Here is a 14341-nt window from a genome sequence, read left to right on the forward strand (position 1 = left end):
TACCCATAAGAGTAAAATTACGAGTCGTTTATTATGAAGGCATAAAAACATGTCATGCAATTAGTTATTTAAAATTTTATGCGACTTCGGAATTATCTTAAGCTCTCACGTTATATCTACTTGGCATGCTGAAGAGTTTGTCTGCTTATTATCATGCTCGATTTAAAATAAACTGAAGAAGGAGGAAACTAGGACTACCTTAAAATAAATTAGTATATAATATGCATAAGCGTACCAGAAAACCTTGGATCAGACTGAATAATTGGAGAACTATAAAATACTTTGTATTACTTGCATTAGGTAAATAAATATTACTTTAGAAACATGAATAAGGTCACAAATTAAAAAAAACACAATATTTTTGTGTTGACACTTTGTCGGTGACACTTTGAGATCAATAGAAAATAAATAAATGTTAAATATTACTTTGCATTACGGGGATAAGTGTTTCGTCCCATGCATATTTTAGCTAGATTTTCTGTATATCAACTCTAGATGTTGCAATATATTTTACAGAATTATTATATACATAAAAATGTTTAATTTATATTAGGATTATGTCATTTTTGATATTCTTCTATGTTTTAAAAAAATATATATTATTTATCATTGAATTGTTTCTATTGTCTTATTATGAATGACACATAATACATCTGTGTGTGTGTGTGTGTGTGTGTTTGTGTCTATGTCTTACCAGGATGCGGACGCGGCGCTCTATGGTAAGGTTGCGGCGCTTGCGGCGTGTGTAACGCTGCTGCGTAAGAATTTCCGCCAACTCCCTGAGAAACAAACAGCATATTACAACAAGTTTTAAATCACTACGTATGAACAAATAAATCTTTAATACTCACGAGCTGTCTACTCAGCATAGGATTTTGTTGAGATGAAGTTAATTTATTTGTACCGTAATTCGTCCCCATTTGATCTGAAAATATGAGACATTTTTAATGTGTTGTTATTTTTATGCGTTAATTAAAATTAGTGTTTGTAGCGATGCCTACGGTTGGCAGTACTCACTGGGCTGGTGATATAAGTGATGGTAGTCGTTCCGCGTTAAGGCTACGTTAGGCGGCGTCGCGGACACCAAGGCGTTAATTGTGGAGCCCAGGTCGGGCTGCGGCTGCTCGGCGGCCTGGAATACAATGACAAAATGAACAAACACGACATAGTCGACTTTATTTGTGCTACCAATACAGTTCAACAATCTTTTTTTGTTTCCTACCAAATATTTATAACAGGAACACATTCATATAACGGTAATATCATTGTATTGATAGTTTAGATTAATTTGGATAATTATAAATTAACTACAATGATATTGAAATATTCACAAACGATGTTAACAAATACAGATAAAAAATTATTAGAATTATCCTTGTAGTAACTATTTTAAGAGGGACCTCTAATTGATATTAAGAAATCTTCCATTTTTAAATGTAAATTACAAAATCTTTAGAATTACAAACAACACAACGGAAACTCAAATAAGGCTAGTGAATCATATTTTATTGGCAATCGTTCGCACAAAAAATCTATAGTGCCTACAAGTGCGAGTCAAGGTCGCTTATTCGTTTCAAGGTTTCGTTAAAAACTCAGAACGTTATCGAAAAACCGTTGATACTACTTTTGTATGTTTATTGAAATGACAATTATTACGAAACAGAATTAATTCCTCATACACGATGTACCGATTAACTTAATCGCCAACGGTTTGTACTGTCACATGTTCGTATAATATATTTTAATACTTTTGAAATTTTCAAATTGTAATTAGGTACTATTAAAGGATACATGAACTGTCTCCTCGAGACTACTTTCACAGAATAATAATTTTTAGTATAATTTACATTGTAAGAAGTAACAAATACTTTCTAAATGGAGCCATAAGCATATTCGTACCTCAGGCGACACAAGTAGCGACTGCGAGCGCTGCATTTGCAGCAGTCTTGCCCGCTGTTGTTCCACGAGGGCGCGGGCCCGGGCTCCGTCCGCGTCCCGCGACACCAGCCCGTACACGTTGCCGACGCCCACGCCTCCCGACATAGTACACTGTCCGCTCACGGAGCCCTACGACCATGTACTCCTTAAAAATACGTCAACTAGACACGATATATGACACCTTCATTTTACGTACCGGACTCTGTACCGGGTACACCGGCGGGACGGGACTCGACGACACAGGACTCTTAGTCGCTGTCTCGCACTGCATGAGACTTTGTGTTATAGCGTTTATGACGGCGTTTTTCTCTTTAACACCCTGCAATTAAATGTATATATTTAAATCCACTTTCATATAAACTGTGAATATAAATATGTTTATATTTCATGGACGTCCAATACCTGATAGTCTGAACGAATTTGTCGATTACTATCCATGTCCATGATAGCGACGTCTGGCGCGGGCCTGTCATTGTACGGCATGTTCTCGATCACCTCGTCTAGAATATCAGACAGCGCTTGGTCGCTGGGGACCTCGCTGTCTCCGGAACCACTTTGGGACCGCGACCTGTTATATACATAACATACATTCTAGTTAACGACGGAATAAGAGTTTTTGAATTCAAGTTTATAACTTTGTTGAACTATTTACTATATAGGATAGCGCAATAGTGTTATCTGTTGTACCATACCCTTGGTTATTATAGGGGTGATGTGCGGAGGGTGCAGCGTAGTGGGGCTGCGCGGCCACACCAGCCTGGTACGAGTTCCGCGACACACCCTGTAGCACCATCTGCAGGTGACTCTGGACAGGCATCGACTGCGACGTCTGGAGACTCATACTGGAAGGACATTCCGCGCTCGGAGCGGATGACACAGGCCCAGCGCCGTTCATACTGCTACCTCGGTTACTATTAACATGTGTATCATTAAATAACGTATCCAATTAGGGAATATCTAACATTTCATTGAAATAAGAATACTGCCAGAATTTAATTTAGCATTTTGTAAATAAAACTAATTTTATGAGAATGTTATAAAGTATTGTATATACTTTAAATCACTGCGATCGAACTAACCTAGTGTTGAGGACAGTAGAGATGGTGGGATGGATGAGTCGCTGCTGCTGTTGCATATGATGCGGACGTTGCATCTGAGTATGCGGGGGCTGCAGTGGCGGGGGGCGGGCGCGCGGCGGGTACGACCGTAGTATAGTATTGGGGAGCGGTAGCGGCGTGGGCGGAGTCGTCTGCTGCCGTGCCAGTAAGGACACCAAGATCTGGTTCTTCTGACAGAGGGCGCTCATGCCGGCGCTGCTGGTGGCGGGACTCGTGGACCCGGACGCCGCGCTCGTCACCACTGTCACGTTACCGGCGTTTGTCGCGCTTGACGATACCTGGGAGGTTTTCTTTATTTGGAAATTCCATAAATGTAATGACGACCAATAAATTTGTTTAAAGGTTTAAAAACTGATCAGATATATTTAATCATGAATTTTCTTTAATTAAACTCTGAGAACTTAAAAAAACGGTAACCTATCAATCTCTCGTCTAAATATCTTAAATGAAGTTAGTTATTAGTTGTACCTGCTGATTTTCAGGCGTGACTCTTTTAATATTACTCGACGATGCTTTGGATTCCTCAAACTTCCTTTTCATGCCGGCGATTCTATCCATGTACATGTCGCTGCCCTCCTGGGAGCGACCGTTGCTCGAGGGGCCGTTGCTGTTAGACAGCAACTGCGATAGCACACTTGTCTGGGACGGGCCACGAGAACTGTCCGTAGAATTTCTTCTGCTTTCGTCTCCATCTTCATCTGATTTGTCATTTAGTATCTAAAATATATATAATGATGTAAAACACCTGGTAACTTGTAACCGTATAACACTATAGACTTTTAAAACTCACCTTGAGCAACTGATTGTTGTGCATGACAGGCTGGTGTGTGCCGTGGTGCGGCGGCGGACGAGCGTGCGCCTGCGCCGAGTGCAGAGGGGAGCGCGCGGACGCGGGCGTTAAGGGCGTATGCGGCGTGTGCGGAGTTTGCGGCGTGTGAGGAGTGTGCGGTGTGTGAGGAGCTGAAGTTTCGCTACTGGTCGCTTCTTCATCCTCTTGTTTGAGGAGATCCTTTAGGATCTGGTTGTTAGAATTGGCGTCGGTGGAGGGACCGCTCTTCTTGATGAGCAGCGATCGCAGCCGATTCGGCTTCTCGTGTGACACACCCTGAGCGTCTACCGGCGAGGTGTGCGGATTCAATTCTTCGTTATTTTCTTTGCGCTCCTTCGAGTCCTCCCCGCTCATATCGCCCATAGAAAAGGACTGCGGCCAAGATTCGAGGTCGAAGTCATTCATACTGAACTGTGGGTCGGCGGGACTGATGGCACACCTGTACCGCGAGTCAGACGAGGAAGTTTCTCCGTTGGCGACCGACGTCATTAGAGGACCGCCAAGGGCAGGCCGCGAGCCTCCAGGTTCGAGTATGCCGATATCATCATCGGTGAGTACAGTGTTCGTTGACATTATGAAGTCAGGTTCACCGACGGTAGGGAAGAGACGAGCTTGAGCGCTTACTCTTATTCGAGGTGTTTCGGACGTGATACGTAACCGGTAAGGTTCACTGACCACCAGCAAACCAGCTCGAGCCACTACTTCTTGAAGATGAGCGGAAACACGGGCACGATCACTACTCTCAACGAGATCTAAGTAACGAGTTCCCAAAAGAGATACAGGAGAGTTCATACAGTTTTCGACACCGGACAAATCACAGGCTGAAACAATTTATATACTGTTAGCCTACATCACATACAACATTCACAAACGAAAATGTACGGAGCAGTATGATAACCTAATATGAACTAATAACAAGTCTGTTGCGGACAATGAAAAGATATATTCTCAACTTTCTCAATATGGTGCAGTCAAGGCTCCGCACCAGAGTATCGGCACATAATAGGATTAATCATTATTTGTTTTTATAATCATATTATGGTTTCGTGAACTTTTTAAATCTTTGCAAATAAGTTCTGATTAAACGAAAACTTAATATTTTCACCTTAAATAAATTCTACCATAATTATCACTAAAGATAATATAAAATATTATAGCCTTATATATGAATTTCAATGGCGATTTTTGAATTTATCTATTGTCTCTTGGGTTTCTCTATCTATAGATGTAAAAGTAAATGTCTCTAAAAATTCGAATATAGCCATGAAAAAATAAAACATCAAAACATTACATGGTAATTGGGCTGTGATCTCTGACGTCAGATTTTGTGTAGACGTCGGAATTATCCTACTCATATACATATATATACATTTTTATACCACGTCGCTTGTAAACGTCTTCTAGGCTATGGATGTGTGCAGTACCAGGAGTAAGCCTACTCTTTGGAGACCATTCAAATTTAATAGACCTGTTCATGTAATAAAACTCACACAGTATATTAAAATTACAGTCCAATCTGAAGACGATGGTGGGTACGGCGTCGTTGGAGATAGCGGCCGACTCGCAGCGCCGAATGACGCACATGACGGAGCCGGCCTCCTCCGTGGACGAGCCGCGCACCGGCGCAGCGTGGATCACGGTGTCCACGAAACTGGACACAACAATTAATGAAACACACCATACAAACTAAAAACCTCTAAATGTGTACTCAGGAGAGTCCTACATATCAATGCTATTATACATCTTCAACGTGTTAGACAATACGCTGCCTTTCTTAGCTTTGATGCTTCTAGTAACCTCAGAAGTAGAGAGGCGGTAAGTAATGTCATTGAGAATGACATAATTCACGTACAATTTTTTGTTTTGGATATGGCTCCCTCAGAAATTTTTTATATTTTATACAATGGGGCACGATTCCGAATCAAACTATTTCACTTTTCAGAGAAAATATATATTTTTTTGTATACTCTTTATCTGAGTTATAGTCAAACCTGTACGAAGTGTATTTCACTACTGCGTAAGCTGAGACAGCTTTATAAAAGATACTTAATTCTAGATTTTTATCATTTATAATGCAAATTTCAATATATTATCGTATTTGACCTATATATGTTATGAAAACATTTGAAATAAAATTGCGAAAATGAAAATCTTTTGTCTTAGTACGGTATTGAGTAATGTTAAGTTTAATCAAAGTATTGATAAGAACTGAAGGCGGAACACGCATTGTAATTTTATTGCTCGTGTGTCACGAAACAGATAATATTATATTATACCGTTATTTATTTCATATTAATCAGTTGATGAAACATCCAGCACTAACCTGTCACCATCGGTCACATTGGCGTCTTTTATGAGCAGGCGGGCGTGAATGTATTGAAACTTATCAGATTCCGTGGAGCCCCAGGCGAAGTTCTGTATATTTCTCAGCAATGGCTTTATTTTAGCATGGTCATCGGCATGCAATAGCGAGAATATTGATTTTTTATATAACTCCGTCCTTTCAGCTAGGATAAGATCTTTAATATTTTCCGTGACACATTCGATTTCGCCTTTCGAGTTAATTTCCATTAATATTAAACCCAGGACGCCGGTGTAATGTTTGATTGCCTGCAAACATAGAACCAATAATAGAACCTTGTTGTTTTATATATAATGATATTGTAGTATTATTATATAAAAGGATACCTCAATAAGGGTGCTTAGCTCGGAATACTGGAATCCGGAGGAAGGTTGGTGTTGAGTGGAGCTGACTTCTCCAGCCTGTACTGGTGAGAGGCATTGGAGGACGCGGAGGGGGCAGTCTCCGGGGCAGTCCCGCCGCCGCTGCAAAACGTCCTCTATCTGCCGCGTAGCCTCTCTCACTATACCGTTCTTATCAGGCTGCTTCACCTCCGCCAGACATGTACCTAACAGTTCTTCCAGCTGATTTATAACTTCGTTCTCGAGTTCACGGCGACGCTTCTCGTTGTGACACTTGTTCCTGTAATTAATCATAGTCATTTTACTGTGCGAAATCGACAACCGTAAATTTAAAACGGACAGCAACAACGAAATAAAAACATTATCTGATGAATAAAAACCCACTAATTAATGCGAGTGTGACGTTCAATGTATATCAATTGATAGAACAGAAATGGATGCGTTACGTATAATTTTCTAAGTGCTTTCTATTACTATGATTTAATTATTACGTATTCGTATTAAATATAAAGAAAAAGTCCATTCCGGAGCACATCTAGTTGGTAATATTGCATATAAGAGCGTATCGCTCTCAGATAACTGTTATATGCAATCATAATTGCGGCATCTTTAACATACGTGCGTTTGTCACGCATCTGGAGCCATTCTTACTACACTAGACGTTAACGCAAATTTAAATTAAATCTCACATAACAATGGACACTTATAATATCCATAATGTTATGTAAAATGGCATTTCATCTTATGTAATAAAATAAACTTTCACTCTAAAGCATATTCGCTTACCTCGGCTCTGTGTGTATAACACCAAAGTAAAAATAAATATGCATAAGTATTAAATAGTGAAGTATTAAGACATTAATGTTAGGACTGTATAAGATAGATGTCCAACCGAACTATAGAACTTTAATAGATGTAAAATATATAAGGAGCATAAATTTCTGGTATTATATATACATATTTCAAATAATGAAAAAAAAAATCATAAAGTCGTTAGATTCCCACTTAAAATTTTCACAGTCTAATGTATATTTTTAGCTGATATCCGTGTAATTGGTACCGATATAGGAATAAATTTTTAGACTATGGCGTGCCAAAACAAGTTATTAATCTAGAACCGTATACCTATCAACGAAATCGTTTCCTGCTTCACAGTACCGACAGTCCGCCATGTCAGTCATTAGATTAGTAACGCGAAATACGTTTTTATAACATTTTCATATAATCTGTTAATATTATATAAAACTCGTTTATTTCATCATAAAATTAATGTAAAGAAAATGTCTGTTTTTTCTTAAGTCCGCCCTAAAGATGTTAACTGAAGCTAATTAGAAAGATTCAAGTCCACTCTTTATAGAATTAGTAGTAATTTGTGACAACGTTGATATCCACAAAAATAAAATGTAATCAAAATTCACGTATTTGGGCCAAAACTTAAGATAGATACACAAGTTTATATTTAAGAACGAAAAGTACAAATGACACATTTTCTTTTAATATGACGCATTGATTGATAACACATCAATAGTGACAACTAAAATTTAAATTATATTTAGAACGCAAAAATTAAAATTGGAACAAAAATAAAATCGCTTCCCCGTAGACATGTAACAATCTCTGAGATATATCGTTTATATTGAAATCTCTAATACGTACTGTTGAGATTGTGGCTTAATGTCTGACGACTTTTTTCTTATCTTCTTACCGGGCGCGGTCACGCTCATCTTGCCCTGCATCCCCCTCCATGTGTCTCCCGGTTGGAGGTCACAGGATTCGATTCTACGGAAGCAGCAAAACATAACGTACCATTATTATACTATGACTATAAAACTATCTTCATATATATAACAAATGACTATTTATATGAGAAACGACATAAATCACTCCGTAAGTTACAAAAGGCTAAATTATATCTAAATACGGATGAAAAAGATCTTTATAAATTCGTGGTACGCTTGAAAAACCTTTGTTCTACTTATGTCTGACCTTCTTTGTGTAAACGTAACCGAAAGATTATCACGAAAAAAAAAATATATAAAACAACTTTGTTTCTGTTTTGTTTTAAAATTCCAGGTATTAGTAAAACAGTATTATTAAAACGTTAAGGATCACACGTAACAAGGAATATGTTACCCTCTTTATCTGCAAACAAAAACTAACACATATTTCAAATAACTTAGTGTCTTACAACAAATACTTCTTAAAGTAGAGTTTAATTTCAATAACATTTATTTATTTAGTTCAAATCTTTTATGAGATGAATTAAAAGACATTTTTATATTCATACTACTGCACAATTGAGGTGCATAGCTCAGTCGAATCCTTCCTTTGCATTGCTCTTAATCACGTGATTAAAGAATTGTATGTAATCAATTAAATCTAAAGTTATGGTACACTTATCAAATAGTAAATGTTCGCGAATGATAACCCTTAGCGAATGCCAAGTACATAGTTGAACGCTAAAGTGAGACGGACATACAAAAGCGACGCCTGCCGAGGACCGAGGAGCCCCACAACGCAACCTCACTGTGACGGGCGACTGCGCAACCTTGAAATAATAATGTTCGGAATAACAACGCGCCATGAGACTCACTAAAAGAAAAAAAAAAGAATATCAACAATTCGCAAAAATGTTTGAATTCTACAATAAATATATCGAAAATTCTTACAATGCAACCTTGAATATCTGAAATTGAATAGTTATAAAACTAAGGTTACAGATACATATAACGTAACGATTTTATTATCTGCATAACCAAAGAGAGAAACTTTGTTCGCGTGTGACTGTTCAACGTCGAGTCTCATGCACGGTTATGGGCTACGATTATTATGAATTTATTATGATGTTTCACTGTCGAATATCGAAAAAAAATAAATATTAGGAATGACTAATATAAGTGATGCAAGGGACATCAATATATAAATATGTATTTTAAAGGAACTAACTTGGACAAAATAAAGGCAGATCCGTCTGGTGCAAACCCTGATCATGAAGCTGTCGGTGTGACAGGTAAAAAATATATGTAATTAATGAAAACAGGATTTCAAGTTCGAAAGTCTTTGTTAGGTAAAAGCTTTACAGAATGTTATGTTACCCCGCGATGACGAATAGCTATTGAGTAACAAATGAAACATTGGCGAGAAACGTTTATCTACTTTCACTGTTATTATCTTAAGGGTAAAAGGAGACGAATATATGAATGATAAATTAAATAGAAACTGTAATATAATGTACTGAGCGAATATAAATTTATTTATTTTTCGTATATATTTTGACAACTCATTTATTACAATCTAAAGTATATATATCTTAAAATAATTAATTCAATGACGTAATCTACTTAAAAAAGTATACGTCATTAAATAACTTGATGTCATCACAGTTATATGGAGACGGATGAATGTGAGATTATTGATTGAGATGATATTGATGAGGGAATGATTCGCCGAAAATATTTGAATACTCTACAATAATTAAAAAAAAAATTGTAACACCCATCTTCATGATATCTCTTGATAATAAAAATGCCTGTAGCGAGTTACAGTCAAATGAGTAATGAAATAAAATTTAGTTTTGAATTTTAAATAAAACTCATTAAATCTTTCGACGGCAACGAAAAATTATTTGAATCTACTTTTATTATCGTATCGTATGATACGTCGCCCAACATACAGCTAAAAATCAATAAAATCTACAATCCACATCGTCTTACGAATCGAGAAAAATCCAATTAAACAAAATTAATTTTATAAGCAAATGCGAAATCAAGAAAATGCAGTGAAATTTTTAATTTAGTATATTGGCACATATTTCGATTTCGATAAGAATACTTATTATGAAAAAATCAATTAGTTCAACGCCAAGTAACATTTATTAAGCGTAGCTTTTTCACAATAAGCTTGTAACATACCCTGGATTTGCTCTCTTCGTCTTAACGAACTTGATTTAAAAGTATTTAGTTTATTGAGCAAATTTATTTAATTAAATATTTTTGTACTGTATTTTCTAATAGCCGTTGGCAATTAGTTTCACCATTGTATAGTAATACAATGTTATTTTGTACAGATATTTCAGTTCTACATTGAACATTGTGTTCAAAATGCTTTCCAATCCTTGGCAAGTTGTCTGATTGTGGTCGAGTTTCAACCAGTTGGTACTAATAATAATATAAGCTGATGATATTGCCATTCGATCGTAACATACTAAATAAGTGACGCTATAATAAAATAATAAATATTATTTAACTGGCTTATTAATTGATATATTTATAAAATAGACGCCGTTTGTATTATTTTTAATATATATTTTTTTTTGCTACAAAGTTCCGACAAACACATGTTTTCTAATTAAAAATAAATTACCATAATAATTACGCGGATTCCGTAACAGAACAAATATAAACATACGTATATTCTAATGTAAAACCTTTGATATTAAATTAGAACGAACATCTGTCATACAAATTCTGTTATATTATATTAAAACTGGCAAAATATAAAGAACAAACAAAAGAATACGAATTTAATGGATTTAGTAATCTGTATTCCAAGCTTCCGCCTTTTTAGCTCCTTGAATGAAATAGCTAAAAAAAAAAAATAAAGGTTTCACGTACATTGTGTTTGAATAGATGGCACCACTCCGTTTGATCATAGCCATAAATCACCTGCAGTTAGTTACAGCTAGGCGCTACTAAGTAATGTATATTTAATCTTGATCACAGTCTATTTACTATGATATAATGATCATAAAATATGTTTTTTTGTTTATATTACTATAGACACTTCGTTATATATTACAATGAGACATTTGTAAACATATAAATTTCTAACTGATGATTATTGTTATGAAATGAACGATCACGGCAATAAAACATATTTTTTTAAAGCAAAAAAAGTATATTCCCTACAAATAGTAAAGATACGAATGTGATTCAATTTGTACGTCACATTTTCACATGAAAACCGAATGAACTGAGACTTTGTTAATGTGGTCGATGGAACCTATACATAAATAGGATTCATTTCAATATTATGAATACAAGTACGGAACCCCGTGCAAAATGTATGAAAATTAAGTGACAAGGAATAAACCTCGCTACTACTAACTTATCTATGTTTTTTAATTCAATTATAAAAGTAAATTGAATTTACACTTCTAAATGACAAAAACAAAATCACAATCGATTTATAAACGGATTCCTGTCTCTTTAAAATAAAGGACAAAAAATATATTACATAATATTAAAAAAATGTACAACAATTTGAAACAGTGAGTTAATATTCATTAAAAATTCGATCATTCGTGTGAAAAAAACCTACAGTGGTTTGATGACTTATATTTGTTTAAATTATGAAAAGTGACGAAATAAATAAAATTAAAAAGAATAATATTGTTGTGGTAAAGTAAAAATTACAGTGGGTAAATAAATTCTTACTAGTTCCATTGTTGAACATTTAGAAAAATATATTTTTCGTGTTTAATTACACGAACAAAGATTGTTTGTTCGTCATATAAGATCTAATTGCCTTACAAGGACTCTGCAAACAGATAAAAAGTTCATCACTCTAATTTCTTAATTCAACTCTCAAGCAGAAATCTTGTTTTTAAGAGATAATCTACTTCATGTCCTTCAAATAACGAATCTGTACTGCCAGGTCTATAAATGTTTAATATTCAAGTGCCGCTTTCTATTTTATCACCTAGTGAACAATAGTATCGGGTATAGGCTAAGGTTAGAGAAAGTACTCTCTAAAAACACAGTTTAGAAGTTATAATAGGTATTACATACATTGGAACATAAAATTATTTAGAACTATAATTTTGTTACTTTTCAATAAAAAAAAACGAAGCCTATTTCATTTAAACACGTCACCTACGATTCAATCACGACATTGATTTCGACATACTTTCTAGAAAAAATAAACATTTGAAACGTTTGTTATATGATCTTAATTTAATAAGCGAAAACACTTGCTTAATAAGTACATTACATAATATGTTATTGAGTCTTTTATATTATAAAATGTAAACATAATATAAAACTTATACAAGTTGTTCCAGCACGGCACATGGCCTCAGTTCCGGCCTTACATCGACATATTTAGTTTCATTAACATAGGTATTACAGAAACTGACACTCACGTATAACATTTTACATTTTATTTTAATATATAATATTCGATATATAAACGACAACTTTCATACAACTAACAAATAAGGAATAAAAGCTAACCGAGTGTAAGAACACACCCTTATCAGCCGGTATTCGAGACGCAGAATTATCTCGTGTCTCAATATCAAACAAGGGCGAAACTGAGATTAATCATGTATCACTAATTACCTTGAAAACGTGTTAACGACAGCCACATCTATATCATAAAAAAACTCAGCCAGTCCCTCAACCTCGGAGTCAGGTGTCAACGAGGGTGGTAAGGTAGCCGTCGGCGAGGCACCATCGGCGGAGTGACCCGCGCTATTGAACAGCACAGGCTCGGCTTGAACCATCGGCAACATGATTACAGTTTACACAAATATTTTACACTTCCACCGCTTTCAAAACTAAAATCTTCATGAATAACTCTCAAACAACACAAATTATATCTGCATCCCAACACACACTGCATTGCGCCACGCTTGCTGTGACGCTAATTTTTCGCATAAATTTTAATGTTTCAATTAATCTAACAAACCAATTTCGTGATAGTTTTTATTCATACAGTCATTAATCGTGAGCCATACACAGACTCGATTACGCAGCTAATAAAGTAATGTAATTTTCTATCGATACTCGTGCGAAACGTTCACTACAAAACGACGATGAAAGTCAACTGAAAGGCGAGACATACATATATGTACATCCTTGTCTACATCACAAATTATCAACACAGTACAGCGGCGGCGCGATACGACACAGGGTCGGTGCGCGCGGCGGAGCGACGCGGGGTGAGAGACGTTGGTAGAGGGACACGGTCGGTGAGGGAGGAGGGGGAGCGGTAACTGCAGACTGGTTCTACCATAACGCTGTTATATTCGCACCCACGTCACACCGACCAAGTGAATCTCATTCCCTCTCACTCTACGGCACGAATGACAAACTACGTTTTGTCGATTCGATCCGACGGAGTACGAATACATGTATATTGTTGAAATTATGATAAATGACGATTTAAAATCATTATTGTTTATAAAATAAAACGAAAGTAATTAATATGAGTATATGATAATATGGAAATTTACAGTTTTGTTTTTCCCAATCGAATGATTCCGTTTAGCTTAGTATATATACGAAGAACTGAGTAGAATGAATAATATTGTAACATTTCATTAACAAATATTATCGCACAGTATTGAAGCAGCGGATAGCGACGGCCACAAGTGTATCCATAGACATGAAAGTGAAATGGAACAGTATTCGTGTCAAGTGCACAATTTAGATAACAAGGTCAACGTATTGCATAACTTATTTTAGTGATATTACCGATTTAAAATTCAGCATTAGGTCACATAAACAACATCAAAGATACTTTTTTTACTAGAAAAAAAAACAATGATTAATACATCTTTGAAGATAAAGAGGATAAATATTGTGTTTTGTATATGTATAATAAATGTATAAAATTGGTATAAAATGTTTGTACTGTATATAAATCCTCAGAAAACTCCATTAAGGATTTCTAAATAAATCACGCTCCATAAACGTGATACGCACAATGCGACGTAAAATGACGACAATCAAGCAAAAAAAAGGAACAA

The 14341-nt window shown here is 35.8% G+C and overlaps 1 protein-coding gene across 12 annotated transcripts in view; it reads right to left on the reverse strand.

Annotated features, from left to right (window-relative positions):
- LOC116779506 (uncharacterized) overlaps nt 1-14341 on the reverse strand; it is a 36735-nt gene that overhangs the window by 8977 nt on the left and 13417 nt on the right. For 3 of the 12 annotated variants that reach the window (XM_032673818.2, XM_061521968.1, XM_061521964.1), the window contains 14 exons: nt 8245-8367; nt 6574-6868; nt 6209-6495; nt 5376-5536; nt 3847-4706; nt 3525-3773; nt 3018-3346; nt 2631-2849; nt 2341-2506; nt 2135-2257; nt 1900-2067; nt 1018-1132; nt 852-925; nt 695-779 (listed from right to left, as the gene is read on the reverse strand). In XM_032673818.2, coding sequence (XP_032529709.2) covers nt 695-779; nt 852-925; nt 1018-1132; nt 1900-2067; nt 2135-2257; nt 2341-2506; nt 2631-2849; nt 3018-3346; nt 3525-3773; nt 3847-4706; nt 5376-5536; nt 6209-6495; nt 6574-6868; nt 8245-8367 — 3254 coding nt within the window. Of the gene's footprint in view, nt 1-694; nt 780-851; nt 926-1017; nt 1133-1899; nt 2068-2134; nt 2258-2340; nt 2507-2630; nt 2850-3017; nt 3347-3524; nt 3774-3846; nt 4707-5375; nt 5537-6208; nt 6496-6573; nt 6869-8244; nt 8368-12929; nt 13477-14341 lie in introns of those variants that run through there. The other 9 variants (XM_032673819.2, XM_061521955.1, XM_032673823.2 and 6 more) reach the window with 7 other exon arrangements.

This window comes from Danaus plexippus, chromosome 2, assembly GCF_018135715.1.
Source record: "Danaus plexippus chromosome 2, MEX_DaPlex, whole genome shotgun sequence".
NCBI lineage: Eukaryota > Metazoa > Arthropoda > Insecta > Lepidoptera > Nymphalidae > Danaus > Danaus plexippus.